Source organism: Meriones unguiculatus, chromosome 6 (genome assembly GCF_030254825.1).
Source record: "Meriones unguiculatus strain TT.TT164.6M chromosome 6, Bangor_MerUng_6.1, whole genome shotgun sequence".
Classification (NCBI taxonomy): Eukaryota; Metazoa; Chordata; class Mammalia; order Rodentia; family Muridae; genus Meriones; species Meriones unguiculatus.
Window position 1 is genome coordinate 33,884,789 of NC_083354.1, and position 13,784 is coordinate 33,898,572.

The window sequence follows — 13,784 nt, forward strand, 5'->3', positions numbered from 1 at the left end:
TTCCGGACGGAAGGAGCATGTGAGCGCAGTTGCTGGAGCTTCCTGCCACCTGACACACCAGATGTGGTGGCACACACCTGCAATCCTAATCTGCTCGGAAGTTTGGCCATCCTTGGCTACACAGCAGGTTGGAGGCTAGCCTGGGCAAACATGTAGAAGAGGTGTGCCTGTGAGGAGGAATACAGACACCTCATTCGGGTGTGTTTCTCCAGACGGACAGACACCAGGTGCAGCCCCAGGCAGGCAGCCAAGGCACAGGGGTGCTGGTGTCCATAACGGGCGCAAGGACGGGGGGGGGGGGGTCCTGTGGGAGTCGACAGCCCCTAGTGTGCTCTTTAATGCTCGCATCATACTGTGTTGGCATTCCCTCTTCAGAACCTTAGCAAGTCCTCAGCAGCAGAGAAATTACACTCAGAAACGCAGGGAGCATTTGAAGCCATTTTTTTCCTTTTTATTCCAAACACATATTTTTGTAAACCTGGCATCTCCAAACAGTGCAAGTGAATCAGAAGTGACTGAGGAGCCTTGAATACACACGACACAGGGAGGAGGGGCAGCCCCCTCCCAAATCCTCCTGGGTAGTGTGTGTGTGTGTGTGTGTGTGTGTGTGTGTGTGTGTACCTCAGGGAAGCTGCAGACATGCAGAGATCAGGGGTGCCTGCCATGCAACAAACCGCTTGGAAAGCGTAAACCCACACTGCCAGCCACACGTCAGAATCCAAGTAGCAAACCAAACACCTTAACCAAGCAGAACCCAGGTCAGCTGGGGGGAGTGTCACACCACGTCGGGGAACTCGCCCACCATTCCCCTCGTGTGCTGAAAACTCAGAAGACATTCTAGAAGGCTCATCCGGCCCCCTTGGCTCTGCAGCCACCCTTCAGCCATCCTCAGAGAAAACATTCCCCACCGTGCACCTTACTACGCCACCGTCAAAACCCACATCTATTAAAATTCTGTGTTCTTGAAGAACTGTGACTGACGCTCAGTTTCTGCCTTTTGTTTACTAAAGGGTGGGTCTCCCAATAGCAATGTTGGGGAGGTAGCAGGGAATGAACCTGGTGCTCTGCATGTGTGAGGCAGGCATTCTGATACTGAGCTGTATACCAGTCCATTCCAGTCTACCCCTCAAAAACAGTGCTTTGTGGTACCTCTGACTTTCAGGAAGTCAGAAATTCAGCCCCTTTTTCCCAGGTAATCTCACCCTTAGATAAACGTGCATAACATTTCCACACTCACCACACTGGTGCTCAACAGACGGCACTGTTCACTGGGGTGCCCCAGGAGCATGGTTGCTGTTTGGTGAGCACGGCTTGGCTTTAGCAAAGGAAGTCATGCAATATTTGGTGTGGGGGACTTCACGAAGCCTACCAAACCTCTGAGCACTGAGGTGCTTTCCTAAAGCACTGCCTGAGGGACAGGGACAGGGACACCCAGGTGTGCACTAATCAACCAGCGCAAGGCCAGCTGAGGGACAGTGACAGGGACACTGGGTGTGCACTGATCAACCAGCACAAGGCCAGCTGCCCAGGTCCTTCATGCGAGGGTTCTTGTGATTCCAACTCTCATGACCTCTTTGTGGCAGGGCTCACTTTGGGGATGATCTAGACTTTCTTGACTTCTACATAAACTGAACAGAAGGGGGTTGACTTTCTTTTTAAATGGACATTGCTTTAGTCAATTTTAAAAAGGGCCCCTCTTCATCTTACAAACAAAAACAAGCAAGCAAGCAAACAAACGAAAAAACCTGCTTCAGTCCAGTCCAGAGATCTGGTTAAAACCATGGATAGCACCCTTGAGAGTGTCTGAGGGGCTTCCTTAGTGAACTCAGAGGCAGAAGGGTGCAATGGGCTACACAAGGGGTTTTTAAAAGAGTGTTCTAGAGAGAGGTAACACAGGAACACCAGCCCCCTGCCCACTTCCCCCCATAGCCTACAGAAGGCTGAACACTACTCATTTGAGAGAACTCCAAGATAACATTCCACCCCCTTCCTGGCCTCTGGGCCAAGCAGCCATGTCCCTCGCTCTCGTGTCACAGGACACTCAGCATCATCAGATAGACAAAGATGCCACCTCTTCCCTACAGTGGCTGTTAGGATTTGCTTCTGGGACTACTATATAGTTTTCTTAGAATCTGCCTCATGGATTGTGATGACCTTCTGGGCACATTCCTGCTTTGAGGGTCCACCACTCACAATCAGGCACAAGTGGGCATTTTCAGCTGAGCCTGCCCTTCCTCTTTATCCATGCTTTCTCAGGTGTGGCTCTGCTGGCTAGCTGAACCACGCATCAGAGTTACCGTCATCCTGACCCTGGTGTAGCCACACCCTTTGCAGAAAGCAAGGCAGTGGGGACAGATGCTTCAGCTAAAACTGCAGTTGGTTCAGTGGTGGCTTCACCAACTAACAATCCCAAGTGATTTATTAAAGGAGACCATGACGTGATTCACACGTCATCACCACCACAGAACAGCTGCAAATGGAGTTCATGAAGAATCCCCGCTCCACACTTATTGTGGGAGGGCCTAACCACCTGAGGTGGCTGTGTTCTCTTCCTCCCAGCACCCAGCACAATGCCTGACCCACAGTCCAGGCTGTACCTGGCTTCTTTCCTTCTTTGACAAAGCTTAGGCACTGACTGGTTTCCTGGGCTGCCCCTTCCTTATGGTGACCACGGTCTCCATTCCAGAGTCAGATGCAGCATTTGGCTTCTGGGATCAGTTTTGATTCCTGGCTGTTTTGGTTACCTAAAGCTGAAGGATTAACTTGTACGGGGAGTGGACACCAAAGCTTTTGGTTTAGCTCAGAGCTCTTTGCATGATTTCTGGGTCTCCCTACTTGAGGCTGCCCCCAAAGCTCTCCTCTAGAGGGCAGAGTCATCTTGTCAGCAAGAACCGAGGGTGGCTGTTTATATCCCCTGCAGGTGTGGGACCACAAAAGCCCAGACTCCTGAGCCTGATTTGCCCACCAGGTCCCACTGGGCTGCCACCACCTCGTGGGTGGCCCCCTGAAGTGACACTGTTCCCTGGCTTCCCCTACTTCCCTGTCCTGTGTTCTCCACTTCCTCAGGATTACCTTCTGGGAAGACGTCTCAATAAATTACTTGCACCCAAGTCCTATTTAAGGGGTTGACTCTTGAGAATCCCACCTACAACATAAACATAAACCAAGTAGGCTGCCCCTCTCTGGGAAGGAACCTGCAACATGACCAGTTGGGGACAGCAAGAGGAAGTGAGGAAATGGAGACCCTTAAACTAAAGTTGCACACCACAAAGTAACAGGTTGCACACACACAGACACGGGTCTTTGCTGAGTGAGCACAGCTTTAGTCCTGGGCTGTGATCCTTGGTGCATGGTGTCTGGAAAGAGATGTTATTCCGAGGTTGACCAGTTGTCCATCCAGCACTTGCTGACTCCACAGGGAGGAGGATGCAGTGACTGCTGTATGCATTAGGGTAATACACAGCATCTGCCATGAGGAAATCAGGCTTTCCAACCCAGTTCCTGTTGAGAATCTCCCAGTGGGAGGTCCATACGAAAAAGCACTGATACTTCTTCAAGCTCTCTGAGCTTGACTTCAGGTGAAAACCATGGGAAATGTCTTAGGTGCTCTTGCCATGTCCGTGGTGCTTTTGCAGTACTCCCAGCTTGGTGGATTCATTTCATGAGGTTTCTTCAGTTTATTTTATCTGCAAGTTTTTTTTTTTCCTAACAAGTTCCAAAGTACAGTAAGTTCCTTCTTTTTTTTAAAATTTGTATGCAGGTACATGTATTTCCAAGGTTTCAGTGCTTGAGTGAATTATAGAACTATTTAATAGAAATAATAAACCATTGATACAAATATAAAGACATGATCAATATAAAAGGCTTACATTTATAAAAAATACTTTTAGGTAACAGTTTTCCCCTGAGGGTTGACCGCTCAATGTTGCATCCATAAATATTGCTTTGCTCTGTAGCTTGTCTTTCTGAAGTTCTGAGTTTCTTCTGTGAAGGGAAGTGGTGGTGGCCCCAGTCGTGTGACCTGGCTGGAGGTTGCCGTCTCGGGTCGGCACCGGGCTTGACAGGATGAGGAAGACTACAGCAACAGTGGGGCCTCCGGAAAATCTGGAGAAGATTTCTTTCTTCCAAATATGGAAGATACAAAGATCAAGGACCACAGGCTGGTGACAGGGACATGAGGGCATCACATGACTGGCACGGTGGGTCACTGGTTTTTCTGGACCCAGTCCCAACCATCTTCATTCTCTTTCCGGTTTTTTTCGGCTTCAATGATCTCTTTGTACCTTCTGCGGAAGAAGCCCATCTGAAAGACAGAAGAGGCTCTGGGTTAAGACAGGACGAGCTTTGGGTGCCATGGCAGCCTGAGCAATGAGGAGGCAGGACCTGGCCCTTCCCAGGGTCAGAGATGCTGGGAGAGCGTTTCAGGTGAAACATACTGGCAAGCAAAGAGTTAATGTGGATACCCTTTCAAACCACACTGACTTCCTACTGTCTATCTCCCAGAAGCTGTTCATCACACAGGCTGTGGGAACAGTTTTCTAGCAGTGCTGCGTGCTGGAAAACATCACTTGCTGGAGGCTATTCAGAGGTGTTTGCAGTGATGCAAAAAAAATAAACATGTCACAGTCAGTCAAGCTGGAAAGAAGCTGCATCCTTCTAGACATCTATGATAGACCGTAGCAGAGCGAAGGAACCAACTACTCATGCAGAAAAGCCACCATTTCTTGAGCTTAATTGCTGTTTTTCCTCCTGCTTATGTGTTTCTGTGCAGAGGTACTTGTGTTTATTTGTATGTGTATTTATGTGTACATGTGCATATGTGTACATGCATACACATGCTTGTGTATATGTGTGTATGTGTATTTATGTGTTTGTGTGTATGTGTTTATATGCGTGTATGTGTATTTGAGTGTGGAGGTCAGAACTGGGTCCTCCCTCAGGAGCTGCCCACTTCGACTTTTGAAATGAGTTTCTCAGTGGCATGGATGGCACCAAGCAGGCCAGGCTGGCCAGTGTCTGTACGGACCTCCCAGGGATCCCAGCAACGGGAGGACAGGTGAAGGCCACCGTGCCTGCCTTTATTCACGTGCTGGAGATGGACATGGGTCCTTACGCATGTGTGGCAAGCACTTTACCTACTAAGGTATGTTCCTCAATCCTTATACAAACTTATTAATGTCCTGAGAGACAGCAGCCATCTGTGGACCTGTTAGACAAACATTGCTCTCACACTCACACAACAAACTTTTTTTTTTCCTGAGACAGGGTTTCTCTGTGTAGCCTTGGCTGTCCTGGACTCAATTTGTAGAGCAGGCTGGCCTCAGACTCACAGAGATCTGCCTGGCTCTGCCTCCCTGAGTGCTGGGATTAATGGCGTGTGCCACCATGCCCAGCAACAAACTTTTGAAAGTTTGAGATCCATGAGATCTCATTCCACCTTGTCTTTCTCTAGAACTTCCTCCTGCCTGTGGCATTCCTGGCATCTATGGTGTCAACATCGTGGACTCCTGTAGAACCGGTTCTGCATCCTCATTCAGGGTGGCAGCTTGCTTCAGCTTCCTACTCAGAAGACTTCCTTCCATTCCGGTTCTGGTGCTGCATTGGTCTGTGGCTTTTCATACATGTAAGATGAGCACCCGGCTTATCTCACACAGTCATTACAATGGCCACTATCCAGCGTTTAAGCGGCTCTTGTAGCCTGTGGTGGCTGGTATCAATCGTCAACCTGAGAGAATCAACAATCTCCTGGGTGATTATCTGAACATAATTTACAAGGGGTGGGGGGAGTTATCTTGATTAAATTGATTGGTGTGGAGAGACTCACCTTTTTAAAAACATCTATTTTATGTTCATGAAGTGTTGTGCCCACACGTCTGCGTGAGCACCATGTACACGCAATGACGTCAGAGGCCAGAAGATGTGCTGCAAGGATTTAGAGCAACTAATGCAATGGCAACTCTCATGTCCCTGCCATTGTGTAGGATGTCACCCTTGCCACCGGTAAAGGCACTGCTCTGTCCCGCAGACAACGGGAGGGAGTTCCCTCAGGACCAACCCAGCTGCCAGCGCGTATTCAGGCTGTCGGCTCCACTCTCCCCTAAGAGCTCTGACCCTGACAGTCAACCCAGGAGTGACGGTGTGCAGGGGAGGCTGAGGTGCCACGGATGTGGACTTTTTCTTCAAAGGACCATTGCTTAAAGACACAGAGCGCTCCTGTGGCCAGGGAATGTGAGGGCGGCAGTCCAGGCGAGGCATTGTGCACGGGGGCTGGGCTTGCCGGCTATCACAGAAAAGGTTACGAGGACCACGTCTCGACAGGTGGCGTCTTATTCTAACAAACCCAAATTTTTAGGCAGGTGACGTGAAAGCCATCAAGAACAAAAGGTAAGAGGATTTGGGAATGACATGGGCGGCACTTGCCTGGGATGCACAGGATCATGGCTTCAGTTCCCAGCAACACATGCACGCACATATACACACGTGCAAGCATGCACAGAGAATGGATGGATGGACGAGTGAATGAGTGAATATTAGTTTGCATGGCCACTACACTGTATGGTACCTTGCGCCAATTAGTCATCAACGTCACCCCTCCTGATCCTCTAGCAAGTAGGTCCCATTCCTACACCTGTCTTGATTGTAACTCTTCACATACTCTCAGGAAGGGCTGCAAGAGCCTTAAAGCTATCAATCACAGCGTGTCATGAATGCTGTATGCCCATTCCTGCCTGCTCCTACTGCCAGGATCTGAGCCCCAGATGCCTGGGCATTTAGCAGCCTCCAAAGTTAAATATTGGAGGTGGGAGTCAAGTTGGGACATCCCCCATCTATGTGTCCTTTCTTTAGACATCTTTATATCATAAAATCATACAAACAGGCTGGTAGACAGAGAGTCTACTATGACAGATCATAAGGTATTGCAGACCACAGTCTACCAAGGCATATCATAATCAAAGTCTCCAGGTAAATTCTGAGAATCCACATGTGTGTGTGTGTGTGTGTGTGTGTGTGTGTGTGTGTACATACATAGATGCATACACACACATATTTTAAGGCAGTGTACCACGATGTAGCTCTGGCTGGCCTAGTATTTACTATGTAGACCAGGCTGGCCTCACAATCACAGAGGTCCATCTGCCTCCGCCTCCTGAGTGCTGGGGCTAAAGCTATTAGTAACCAGGCCTGGCTGAGAACCCAGGTACTAAAAGGAGATATACAAATTCAACACAAAGTAAAACCGGAGAAACAAAAAGACCCTCTTTTTAGTAGCTGGAGAATCAGTAGCATGATATGTTTTAGTTCTAAAAATTGTTTCCAGTGCCAGAGCTGTTGCTTTTGGCACACACTGGGTCCTAGACTCAATCCCATAGAACTTTCCCCTAGCTTGAGGCAAGGGCGACAGATTTAAAAACATGCTTAAGGTATTAAACATGATGTTTTGATACATGTACACACCGAGAAATGTCTACTACGATCAGACTAAAAAGCTTGGCCTCCATCTCACATGGTAACATTTGTGGGTTTAAGAACGATGCAGTGTTAATCTCAGGGAACTTCAAGGACCAGATACAAACTTTCAATCTTGTGTTAAAGTATGGATATACTCTGAGGCAGAGCGAATTATGAAATGTTCGGTAACTTTCCAGGCTTGGTGTGCTTTCCTCTCTTGCAGGCCTCCCCTGGGCACATGTACCCACTTTTGTTAGCAATCCTGGGTATATCTGGGGGAAAATTCTGGGAAGGCTTGGGCCGTCCACTGAGCCCACCCTGAGACTTCTGGGAAATAATTAACAAGCATACACTGAACCCATAGCGACCCCACACTTCCAAACCAGTGGCATCAGTTGTTTTTCATGAGGCCTTTTTGGAATCATCCAAGGTCTGCGTTCCACGAAGGGTCAGATGTTTTGTTTATAATTATTTTGTTTGCAGGAAAAACCACCCTTTGAGCCAGCTCATGCCTAGCTTCAAGGTTTGTTCAACTGGAGGCCTGGGGAGGCAGAGTGCCTTCTGGTCCTGACAGTCTGCATCTCCGAACAGCAGCTCCCTGCAGGCTAACAGGATGTGTCTCCAAGCCTGCCAGGAAACCAGCCCAGGGGCAGGTTCTCCCCGAGCAGCCCGGTTAGGCGGGTGCTGGCTGAGTCAATGAACCGGAGGATGAGCTGAGGACTGATCCCAGTCTGAGGTCCTTCTCCTGCCCACTTTAGGGTGGTAAGGGCAGCAGGACTGCTCCAGGGCATCTGGTCTCTTGGAGGTGCCCATCTGTGCATTGGCCATTCCAAGGACCTCGGGTCCACTCTTGCTTTGAATTAGCTCGGAACCTTGTGTGTATGGGTCTCTCAGACTTGGCTGTTTACATAGCATGTCTCCATATTGAGATGTCAAGGGTGCAACATTAGACCAATATTTATTTCCAAATATAAACCAGTCCCATTGCATGTCACTGACACATGCTTTTTAGTGGTGCGCACCCTGTTTGGGGACAACCATGTTGTGGGAGAGGGCTCAGGGGTGGGGGGTGTCTTCCATGGGTGCACATGACTACAGACTCTTTTGAGAAGCCTGATTTGGAGGCAAGCTGGTGACCCCAGTGACCCCTGGAGTGGCTGCCAAATCTTCCATGTTCTCTGTGCCGTACCGCCGATATCTATTGCCAAGCGTTTTTGTTCTAAGTTACAAGTGATGCTCTCCAGTAAAAACCGTGCTCTTTAAGAAAGCACTAGAACACCAGGCTCTGGGAACAGTTCTGGCTAAAGGAGGCCCCTGAGTGGCTCTTGTCAGGGGTAGCCAGGCTCCTCTTGCTTCCATGTCACCTGACCAGTCGGGACTGGGTCTTCCTGGCAGAACAATGGTACTCTGTTTTAAATCACCTGGGCTTGAAAAAGTATCAGTCGGGAGAGAAAACCAAGGAGGGTCCTTGGCTGAAATTGTCAGGGGACAATTTTCTTCAGTGAAGGGGTGGCCTGTGTACCTGGCAAACTGTAAACAAGAAACAAGAAAGTATGGACTTGGGAAGGGGGAGAGGGCAGCAGGGAGGACGCCTTCTCTCTCTGCTTAGCTCAGGCTGGTGTGATGAGTCGAAGGTGTTTCTCAGACATGCTAGCCCCACGCTCTTGTTCCTCTGAGCAATTCAACCTTCCCATAAACAGGCCTCTAGGAAGAGGCACCAAGCTGGGGTGTCTTCCAACCCAGCCAGGAGCTGGAGCAAAGGAGAGGGAATGTTTTGGATTTTTTCCCTTGAAAGAGTTTCACGTTTCAAAGTCTTCCTCCTGTGCAGTGGTTTGGCAGGCTACTGTAATCCTCGCACATCACGTTTAAATTACGGTTCCCAGTGTCCGAGGACTGCTCAGCTCTGAGAAGGTTGATTAGGATCCGTTTCAGGGCTCTGCTTAGCTTGGGGCCCTGCTGTGGATTTTGTGAAGGAGCCAGGTCCTTTTGCCGCCAGGCGTGAGAGAAGTCTGGGCCAGCAGCAGGCCCTTCAGGAAGGTTGGGGAGAGTAACGGCAGGGGTGGAGGGGAGCTTGGGTGGGCTGAGTGCAAGCGTAAGGACCGGGACTTAGCATTTGTGGAGCACTCATTTGTGGGACCCCAGAGCGTTTTTGCTTCAGAAAGTCAGCAATGCCAAAGGCCATACGTCACAAGGGTCAGGGGCTTATGAGCCAGGCCAAGCCCTGCTTGCTCCTCTCTGCCAGGGGGCACCTCTCTCAGAGGGTTTCAAAACAGCACGAAGTCTGTTGTTTGCCTCTGCACAGTTACTTGGCGTATGGCACCTAGCAGGGACCAGCGCTCCCCGGTGAATGAAGTCATTGGCCACCCAGTAAGCATACAGTGTGTAGATCCACAAACCCGCATGGCACTCTGAGCACTCTGAGCCAGCCTTTCCACTGAGTTTTCAGTATCAGAGTGGCCTCTGTGGTTAGACCACCCTGTTGGGGACAACCATCTTGGGTCCCCAGATGACCACCACAGGCAACAGTGTCCAGAGGCACTGTGAAAGGGAACACAGGGGTCTCACAGGCATTCCAGTGGGCAGAGGAGGTTGCCTCTAAGCCTGACAACTCGAGCTCAGTCTCCAGCACCCATGTGATGGAAGGAGAGGACACATTCCTGCTAGCTGTCCTTCGACCACCACCAACTCCCCACAAAAGGATTATTTTACAAAACTGAAACAGAGTAGAAGGGAATTCAGTAGATGCTTCCAGACGGGAAGAGGATCTGACCTCTGGCCATCTGTTTAGTGTGTGTTCTTAGAGGTACGTTTCCTGGCCAGCTGGGTGGCAGGTGCCAGCCAGGCTTCCCTGGAGGGGAGGGGAGAGGATTACATTCAGAGGACGGCAATAGGCCCAAACTGGTGAAGTCAGACAGCCAGATGTCGGGCTGGACTTCAGCCAGTTTCCAGCTGGTTTCTCCGTGCTGTGCCATCCGTGTGACATGGGATTGCTACTCAATACCCACAATGCATTGTCTTTAGGTTGTGGATGTAGAAATCAGAGTGACAACCAGAGTGTCTGTACTCCAGGAAGGTCTTCCAACCTCCTCTCAGCTTGCTATCCAGTCAGTCCATGTGGGGATAGGGGGGCAACTTGTGGGAGTCTGGCTCATCTTCCACCCTTCAGGTTCCAGGGATCAAACGTGGGCTGCTTGGCTTGGCAACAAGCTCCCCTGCTGGCGGAGCCATCTCGCCAGCCCTCCTTTTATGTTTAAGGTAACGTACACAGTGGAAGGAGAGCTTGACTCCTGAAGGTTGTCCCTCTCACCCCCGCACATGAGCCACGGCACACGTGTACACATGTGAGTGTCCACAGGCTGGAACTGAACCTGTGGCTCTGTAAGTACTTTACCTGAACACACACTGAGCACACGTCTGGATGTTTAAGTCACAAGTTGCCCATGAACAGCTGACCCCATGAGAAAGCCTCATTTGCATCTGCGCATGCAGAGAAACAGGTCAAGACGGAGAACACACTGTACTCACCATGGCTCTTTCCATGATGTACCCTGGATGCCACATGCGTCTTCTCCTTCTTAGGTTATCATATTTGATCAACTCATGCATATTGTTTTGTAATCCCAAAGAAATTAAGCATTTGGATTAAAATAATCCACCCATAATATTCTCGGAGCTTGTTCCTGTGAGAGGCATTTAAAAACTGCTTTGCCAAAGGACACTGGTTATTCACTAGTGCCCATAGGTTAACTCGAAAGCAGGACAAAGGCCTGACATCTCTGCCCTCATGTGTGCCTCCTTACCTCTGGGTCAGGCTCTGCTTGTCTCTTAATGACTGTCTATCTGAAAATCTGCAGGGCCTGACCTGACCTCTCTCACTCCCTTCCAAAGTCACAGATGACGCTGTCTTCAACTGGAGTCACCTTGGACTCTAGGAAAAGCACTGTTTGCCCACCTATCACCCAATGTGAGATCAGTGCCCAACCAGTCATCTTATGGGAACCCAACTGATCTCCTGGAGCAATGAGGGCAGTAACCGTGTTGGGATGGCTTTAGTTCTCCGAGGATACATAAGAAGGGTGATGGAGATCCCTTCTCTCCCTAACGTGCTCCAAGAGGAGGCAAGATTCCATCCCCTGCCCGAAGAGGCTGCTGACCTCCTTTGCTCCTGTCCTGTGAAGTCTTCCATGGACCCCCAGCCTGGGGGAGGCCCGAGACCTGGCCTCCTGGGTGGGAACCCACAGGCACCTGTGGACTCAGATTTAGCACTTGTTATTTTGTCCACTGCTCTTGTTGAGGAGCGTTTCATTGTATAAACATACCACAACTGTCCATCCGTGCATGTGCCAAAGGATATTGGATTGCTTACAGGTTTGGGCTATTAAAATGGTGCCGGGGAAATATCTCGGTGGGTAAAGTCTGTGGACACCAGACTCACCTTCCACAGCAGCACAGCCAGCAGCAGGAAGATGAGGATCCCCACCAGCAAACTGATGGCGATGATCCACCCCACCACATAGCCACGGGGCTCCAGATTGTGCAAGGCCTCGAAGACAACCTAGAGGGCAGCACAGAAGCAAAGCCATGAAACCAAGGCTCAGGACCTGATGTCAAATATCACAGGCTGAACCAAAGCATGGCGAAAACGTCAGGACACGTCACTCTCCGGAAGCAGAAGACAGTCTCCCATTTTGCATTCTGATGCAGAACAACAACAACAACAACACAGAGGGTGCTTCTCAAGGAGCGAGTAGTCTGGGTGTTCAACTCAATGTGCCACTTAGTGTGGAATTATTTGCTCAAGACCTTTTTCCTAGGAGACTATGGACTGCACAAGGGCTAAAGCACTGTCTAAGGTCTCACAGCGGTCCTAAACTGTTAAAGGAATTCACTGGAGATGAGCTGTCATTTCTAATCTAAGCCACGTGCAATTGGAGGCTACGGTGACCTGAAAGAAAATGACCCCCGTAGGCTCATAGGGAATGGCACTATGATGAGGTGTGGCCTTGCTGGAGGAAGCAACCACTCGGGTGGGCGGGCTTTGAGGTCTCAGATGCCCAATCCACGCCCAGTGTAGCACTTCACTTCCTGCTGCCTGTAGCTCAAGATGTGGAACTCTGGGCTCCTTCCCCAGCACCTGTCTGCCTGCAGGCCGCCATGCTTCCTGCCGCATGATAATGGACTGAACCTCTGAGCTGGAAGCCAGCCCCAGTTAAGCATTTTCCTTATTAAGAGTTGCCATGTGTCTCTTCGCAGCAATAGAAACCCTAACTAAGACAGAAGTGCATCTCACTGACACGCACTTGTTCATTTTTATTTATATGTATGTATGTATGTGTGTGTGTGTGCATGTCATATACATGCAGGTGCCCTCAGAGCCTAGAAGAGGGAATCAGATTCCCTGGAGCTGGAGTTACGGGAGGTTGTGGGCTACCTCACATGGATTCTTGGGTTCTCTTTAAGAACAGTAAGCGCTCTTCACTGCTGAGCCATCTCTCCAGCCCCGAGGCACACTCCTCAACGTCATCGGTGTGCTGGAGCTGTCCTGTGTTAGCTCTTCCCTGTGTGCATCTCTTCCCAACTCGAGACATGGTGACAACAGCTCACAATGGATTGCAGTGGGACTATTACATTATAGAACAACAAACGGGTCAGGGTTTCTCTAACCTCTTGCAGGAGAGCTGGGCATTTTCCGTGCAGTAGCTTGTGTTGGCTGCACTCTCTGGCTCACTCCTACTCCCACGGGTCAGAAGGGACTGTGGTCTTAGGGAATCTGAGTGTCCTTATGCCCCCTTCTTCCAAAGCAAAGGCCAGTCCAACCATCTTTAATTGCTTGTCTCTGCACTTCCGGAGCGAGGGGTTTGGAGTGATGTGAGTTGGGGTAGTGGCCGGTGTAAATAATTATCCACGAGACAGGCAGGTTCTTTGGTTTCACATGTAGAACTTGAATCCAGACCTTGTCTTTAGAGAAATTTAGTGGAGCAGAAAAGCTCCTTCCAGCCTGGGGATGAGCTAGAAAAACTGCCTAGAAAACCCAGCAGGCACCCTGGGAGATGGACTGGTGTGGTCCACAGCCAGGTGGGGGATGGACTGGTGTGGTCCACGGCCAGGTGGGGGATGGGGTGGTATAGGCCACAGCCAGGTGGCCTGGAGCAAAGAACTTGACCTCTCTGACTTGGTTCTCCACACCTGTGAGTCAGGAGCGCATCCAGCCTTCCCTAGAGGTTCAGGAAAAGCTGGGCCAACCTTCTGGCAGACAAGGATCCTGAGCCAGCTATGAACTCAGTTGGAGGTGGTTAGCTGAAGGCCCAGAACACTGAACTGTGTCCTCTTGGCAA

The 13,784-nt window shown here is 50.0% G+C and overlaps 1 protein-coding gene across 1 annotated transcript in view; it reads right to left on the bottom strand.

The window, feature by feature from the left end:
- Nucleotides 1–426: 426 nt before the first annotated feature.
- The window catches only part of Itga9 (integrin subunit alpha 9), a 270,685-nt gene continuing 257,327 nt past the window's right edge, over nucleotides 427–13,784 (bottom strand). Inside the window, exons 27-28 of the mRNA XM_060385077.1 lie at nucleotides 11,885–12,004; nucleotides 427–4,303 (exon numbers count right to left, since the gene is read on the bottom strand). Coding sequence (XP_060241060.1) covers nucleotides 4,205–4,303; nucleotides 11,885–12,004 — 219 coding nt within the window. The 3' untranslated portion in view covers nucleotides 427–4,204. The remainder of the gene's footprint in view (nucleotides 4,304–11,884; nucleotides 12,005–13,784) is intronic.